Consider the following 6975-nt stretch of genomic DNA (forward strand, 5'->3'; position numbering starts at 1 on the left):
CCCTTCCAACCCAAGCCACTCTACGACTCCACCGCCACGCGATTCTATGCTTAATTACAGATGTACGGAACAAACACGACGCCTTAAAATTTGTACTTGACAAAAACTGACAGAAACAGAAGAGCCAGAAAGCGGCTTCAACCAGCGGAGCCGAGACGGAGCAGCGCCGGTCGGGCGGGGCAGAGCACCGGGAGCGCCGGTCCCGGCGCTCCCGGTGCTCTGCCCCGCCCGACCGGCGCTGCTCCGTCTCGCATTCCCGGAATCACTGCCGGGGCACGGAGCACCGCCGGGACATCACTGCCCCGTTCCGCTGTGCCGTCACAGAGCGGAATCACTGCCGGGGCACGGCGCCTCCCCGTGCCGTGCCGTGCCGTGCCGGGCGGGCGCTGCCGGTTCGCCATGGGGCAGTGCCTGCCCTGCTTGGGGGATGCCGGCAAGGACGTGGTGGAGACGCCGGACCCGGTGAGTGCGGGACCCCGGGTTATCCTTTCCCCGGGTTTATCCATCCCCGGGTTTATCCTTCCCCGGCTCTATCCGTGGGCACCGGGAGCTCCGCCTTAGTGCGCAATTGTGACCCCCGTTTTGACAAGGAATAGGAAAAGCTGCGCTTGTTTTTTGTCCCGGTGGATGGTGATGCTCGCTTCTAACTACCCTTCACTGCATGACGTTTTTTCCTAGCTAAGACCTCTGGTTTGTGGGACAAGGAGAGGAGCCTGCTTTGCCTGGGAGAGCAAGCATTCCCCCTTTCCTGGCTCTAAAAGAATGTTTAATGCGCTGCTTGCCATTTCACTGCAGTCCGGATGTTTTGAGTGGAGGCGCAGAATAGCGGGTTTCACTGTGTGTATGTCAGCAGCTGCTCTTCTGGCGTATTAGTCATTAAAAACACTTTTCTTTCTTGGCAGTGCAGGAAAAGATTATGCTAATTGAAGTTGTCATTTTGTGGGAGGTAGCATCAGATTTGAGTCGTACTTAAAAATTAAGACTTTAAAAAGAATGCAAAGACTATATTGAAGTAGAATTTCACCGTCTTTAACATTTTATCTAGGAAATAAAAAGAAGACAACTAGCAGAAGCCGCTGAAAAGAGGCAGATGGAGGTAATGTCTGATAAAACGTCATTTGTTGAAATGATTTCTAGATAAACTGCTTTATAGGGAGAATGGCTGTGGCTTCTCTGGGTATCATGTTTGGATTGTGGGAATTGTAGCCGAGTACTTTCCTGGTATTATTAATGTTGTACATTTATATGTTTTTTATATATATTAAGAATTTCACAGGTAGGTGCTCTAAGACCATTGCAAAGTAACTGAGCTTGTTTGAATGGGAGATATTTTACAGTAGTTTATAAAACAGCCTAAAAACTGGAAGAGCAACTTCAACATTATTTTTTTCCTTGTTCTAAGAGTTGAAAACAAGAGATGGAGAAGTATTCATATCAGAGTGGTCAAACAATTGTTGCAGTGGCAATTTCAAATACACTTGTACTTTTCTTAAAAACACAGGTTGTATGCACTTGCAGGTTATTCTTTATCAAGAAAGCAACAGTTTGAACATGTTTATCAGCTCAGATTCCAGCAAAGATGTAGTATTAACTTAGTCTTTCGTCTTTTTAAAGTTGCCAAGCTTTAACTGCTTAGGTATCTTTAAAGTTAGAAGTAAGATACAAATGTTCTAGTAGAACAGCCAGCCTGTATTTTTTCCTTATATGCCTCTAGAAAGACTTACAGCATATACTTTTATTGCAGATTTTGAATTATGTGTCTTAGAGACCACAGCTGAACTGTGAAGAGAAAGGATTGTTATTTGTGTGAATGTTGGTGACATTACATATTGAATTATGAACTGGCTGTTATGCATGAGGACCATGTTGACCTGGGCTACCTTTGAGGTCATTTTAGCCTCTGAATGTTGGGCAATGGAGATGTCTTTCAAGCAGCCATACTTAGTTTCACCCTTGTGAGGGGACAAGACAGTAGATCAGATGTCCTTCCTTCTCTGCTTAGTGTTTTCTTGTACATGCCTGTTGGCTGCTCACTATCCCTCCTGACATCATATGAGCTGTTCTTCCTTTTGGGGTGCTGCAGACAGCTTGGGTGCCTGACTCACTTGGAAGCCCAGTTTCCTAAGAGGCAGAGAACATGTGGTCTAAGGAGGTTGTTATTTGGTGGTAAGATTTGTCTTGGTACCCCACTGACAATTGAGCTTATTGCCCGGACCTTGAAATTCAGGTGAGAACATCGCTGTTTTGTCTTGGTAGATTTTAGCATCTTTTGTATAACTTCTGCTGTGTTGTTACAACCCTAAACTTGGATAAGAATCAGTTTTTAAAACTTTTTTTTTTTTCTTACTTCATGGTGTTAACTGTAATTCTGATGCTCTTGCCATTTGGTCTAGATTGTCATTAAACAGTTCCACAAGGAACTGAAGCAGACAGTTCATGACAGAGTCTTCATTTGGTACTCCTGCTACCCACACACCCTGCGACATTTTGAAGGGTGGACCATCATGCAGGGTATTTTTCACAGATCACAGTTGAAAAGTTGAACTTCTTCACAGCCTGGGCTAGCACTGCAACACAGCTCTTTTCCTCCTCTGTTCATGAGGGTAAAAGTAGGCCCTGACACTGAAAAAAACAGAAAAAAATTTGTGGACTTTTGGGAAGTTCTGGTTCTGCATCTGCGGATCAAATATCTTCACCTGGATGTAATAACAAAGGGAAACAAAAACACCCTCATTTATCTATGGGACCAAGACTTCACAGAATGAGAAAATATCCTGAAAGGGCTACCTTGATGTAATAGTAGCATTAATGAATACTTCAGTCTTTTCATGCAAACCACAGTTCATAAAATAGTGTTGCCAACACTTGCAGTTTGGTTTCTCTCCAGAAAAATAGCTAACTTGGTCTTACTGAAATATGTTTTCTCCCAGGCTTCCTCTCGAGGTATTAAGAATGCTTACTCTGTAGAGCAGAAGAAAAAGAAACAGGAAGAAATAGAAAGAAGACTTGCAGCTTCACGTCCTGGAGAAGGAGGTCTGAGAGTAAGTTGAAAAAAGAAATAATGTGATGCAACTATTCTTATATTCACTGTGAAAATCTGTTTTGTTACGTAGAAGATTGACTAACTTGAGGAAAAACCAAGAGGAAGGGAAATGGAATAGAAATGGAAGCATGTGTCATTATCATGCAGTGTTCTTAATGAGACTTCATCACTAGGACAGAAAGGCAGCAGCAGTGGCAGAGAGCTTCACCCCCACCTTCTTCCTAGTTTCTACATGTATGATGTGTCACTTTTACAGGTCCCTCAGCACTGGGGACCTCATCACTGTTATCCTGCACTCAGTGTCCCTTTTCAGTGCCAGTTAAGATTATCTCTCTTCCTTCAGAGCTTATAGAAAACATCTGAACTAAGTAGGGTGATGGTTTTGTGTTTATATGTCTCTCATTATAAAAGAAATATAGTGTTGGCATAAAATTACTACTATGGCTACTCTAATGTGAACTTTACCTCAGAAGGCCAGGCAGAGAGTTAATGAAGAATTACAGTCTCTCCAAAACAATAGATGTATCTTATCACTGAAAGTCAGGCTTTGTAAACCTTCACCTTTTGCCCTCATTACCATATACGATTCAGAAGGCAGGAGTTTGTATAAGTTGCCACTGATACACTGCATGTCCATCACTTGCTGGGCTAAAGATTGAGAAATTAAAGGTGAATGGAGAATTCACTGCAGTTCGACAACCTTACGGTGTTTGTTTGCTTTGGGACTTTTTCCTTTCTTTTCCTTACCTCCGTACAAACCTGTGGTGTGGTTTGTTTGTGTTTTTAGTGGCAGGTTGGATAACACATGACTGCTGAAGAGAAGATGATTGATGTTTACTGCCAGCAACTTGTCAGGTTTTGCAGTCAAGTGACACTTGGTCATCATGTGCTGTTTACCTCTGAAGACGCAGCAGTACTTTGCCATTGTGGGACAACGGATGTGGAAGCAATTAACAAAGAAACTTAAGAACTAATTCTGAACACTATGGTTTTGCCAATTTTGTTTGTTTGTTTTCCTTGCATGGTTTATTGCTTCCCTGACAAGACTTCCTGTCAGCTGGAAGTGGCCTCCTTATGTGTAGCCAGTCAATATGTGTACACTGTCTGGTCAGCTGATGTCTGTCTGTCTGTCTGTGTATGACTGGCTTGAGCAAGCTCAGGTGCCAAGTGTTGGTTTTAATGCTTATTTCAAGCTCTGCAATTAAACCTTTCTCCAAGTCCTCATGTAGAAAGTTTTTCATATTTATATATGTATTTGAATATGTGGATGACAGCATTTCTTTTCTGTTTCCTAATGACTCTTGCACTGCTTAGGAATTAGTGCCTTTTTGAAAAAAGAAGAGTAGAGTCATGGTGGGTCCTTAGAAATGGAATAATTTTGTGGCTAGTAAAAGAAAAAATAGAAAGCTTTATAAATCCTGTGTACTTAGATAAAGAATGTAATTTTATTATGTGTATAATAATTGTTCTCGTTTTCTCATGTGGGTTAGAGTCTAAATATTTATACTGAATACTGAAAGTTAAACATGAAATTAAAAATCCTGTTATTAGTTGTGTTCATTTATTACCACAAGAGGGCAATGCTAATCTTCTCAGGATTTTGAAAAACAAACAGGAAAACAGCTACTATGCCACCATCTTGCCAGTTCATTTCCAAAAGTTTCTGTGTTATCTATTTAGGTGGACTACTTACGTGCAAAAACATTTTCTTTTCCCCAGAGAGCACTGTGCACATTATGCATGGGCTCAGTACCACAATTGCTGCATTTCTGACTAGTCAAGATACAGAGGCTTTTTTTCCACCCCCTGAACTATGTATTTTGTCTTTCACATCTCAGTACTGCCCAGTGTTGTCCTGAGAGTGCAGTCCTGACACAGTTTCCTGGCTTAGCCTTCAGAATTGAGCTGAGAAGGGAGAACTTTCAATATTAACATAATGGTGTTTGGGCTAAAAGAGGCTGTATCCTTGGCTGAAGACTGCCTTCAGTTTCCTTTGATTGCTGGCAATTGCTGTCTTCAGTGTATTAACTGTTCATAATAATTTTTTTAAAGTCTAGTGAAAATGCTTTGAGTTATAAAAAGGTACCTCAGATATTAATTTGAAATGAGAATTTCAGGCTAGCATTACAGTAGGTGTCCTACAAGACACTTAAGCAATACCTGCACTTAGTTGGTCGCTTGGGGTATTTAAAACTTTAAACATTTTTCTCTTCATTGTCTGTTATATGCTCCTCTGAAACTGCAAGGGGAGCAAATAACCATGTCTCTTGTCATCCAAGCTTCTGCTTCCATTAGTGCTATGAACACTTTCATTTAAAGCCATTTAAAGAACCTAGAGAAAAGAATCACATTCTTCTCTCTCTCCATCCTTTATGGAAAAGCCAGAGCTGTCTGTGCTTCTTAAGAGACCTAATTTTGAATGTTGGATTTATTCTACGGCTAAGGAACCACATCAGATGATGTGGGAGTATGTAGTTCTAGCTTATGAATCGCCTACAAAGCTGTTTTAAAAGATGTTCCTATATCATACATATCCAATTGGCCAGGCTCAACTGATTGGGAATTATTTGAGTAAATAAAACCACTTACTGTTAAGGTTTAAGTTTTGTTTCAGTTGACAGTTAAAGCAGATCAGTACTGTACAGCTAATAGCAACCTGACCTGTGCCACAGAACAGTAGGGCTGAGAGCTGCTCTCTCCTTACAGATGTCTTCTCTTGTCTTCCTTATTGTTTAGTGCAGCAGTTAGTTTATGTGAACCACAGCAGTTTTGTCCTTATTTCCCTCAATCCTGGTGGTTTACTTCACCTCAGAGGCTGTCAACATGCACCTTTTCACACAGATTATCTAGATGGTTGATAAATTTTGTTGACATCAGTGCAACTCTTTTTCCTTCATCTTCTCAAAGCACAGTCTTGTACTTCAAAAACTGACAGGCTAAAAAACAGTGCTAAAAACTGGACTGAAAAGCTGACTCTCCATGACTGTGATAGCATCATCTTTGTTGCAGCAACAAAGTGAAACCATTTGCCACTCCATATGGTTAAAATACGAAGATCATGCTAGAGAGAGAGTGTTTGTAGTAGATGTCCTGAAATTTGGGAAGATACAGAAGCTGTGTCTCCTCAAGTATGGGCAGCATCACAGTGGACTCTGAAGAGCACAGATGACTTCAGCATGTGGATTTGGTGCAGTGACAAGACCAAGTACTTGAGATGCAGCTCATCAGGCACAAGCAGTGCCAGCAGCTTTTCCAGAGTCTGGGAAAGCCTGTCCAGCCCCATCAACATTGGTGTGGTCCCACCTGTCTGTTCCACCTTACCTTAGTCGACACACCAGAGGCTAAGAAAGCAGGAGACACAGCAAAGCAGCAGCACTGTGCCTCCTCCCTTGTCAGGTACTCCCAGGCTGCTGCCAATGAGGCAGTACAATGGGTAAGCCCAAAAAGAGCCCATCCCTTGTCAGCATCTCTAGGAGATGCTTCTGTAACTCTCTGCTGTGGCAAACAGCTCATCTTCCAGATCTAAAGTGAACACGAGTAATAAATTCAGGATTATGTCTTCAGATACAAGAAACTTGCTGCACTTTTCCCACACATATAGTGCCTTCTTGTTTCACTCATCCCCAACAATCCTTTAACTAGCTGCCATAGATTTTCCATATCTTCTCTGAAATGCTGCTGGACAAAAAGGTGGTACTGCAAAGGAAGGATCAATTATCCCCATAATAAAGATGTGTAAAACCCCTATCCTCAATCAGTGATGTAAATAATCTTGCTTAGAAAAAATCTCTAGGTAATGTATGAATAGCAAGGTGACAGACTGCACTTCCTATAAAGAGTGGTAACAGATATCACAGTCACATTTCCAAACTAATTTTGAATGGCTTCCAGCATGACGAGTCATATTTGACATTATACAATAATAATGTATT

General features: G+C 41.7%; 1 protein-coding gene across 1 annotated transcript; it reads left to right on the forward strand.

Annotated features, from left to right (window-relative positions):
• Window positions 1–267: 267 nt before the first annotated feature.
• Window positions 268–4585, forward strand: SVIP (small VCP interacting protein). Its single transcript, XM_021528540.3, has 4 exons — window positions 268–462; window positions 1046–1096; window positions 2931–3041; window positions 3831–4585. Exons 1-4 carry the CDS (start codon window positions 400–402, stop codon window positions 3843–3845), a joined length of 240 nt encoding a protein of 79 aa, XP_021384215.1. The 5' UTR covers window positions 268–399; the 3' UTR covers window positions 3846–4585.
• The last annotated feature ends 2390 nt before the right edge of the window (window positions 4586–6975 follow it).

Source organism: Lonchura striata, chromosome 6 (genome assembly GCF_046129695.1).
Source record: "Lonchura striata isolate bLonStr1 chromosome 6, bLonStr1.mat, whole genome shotgun sequence".
Lineage (NCBI taxonomy): Eukaryota > Metazoa > Chordata > Aves > Passeriformes > Estrildidae > Lonchura > Lonchura striata.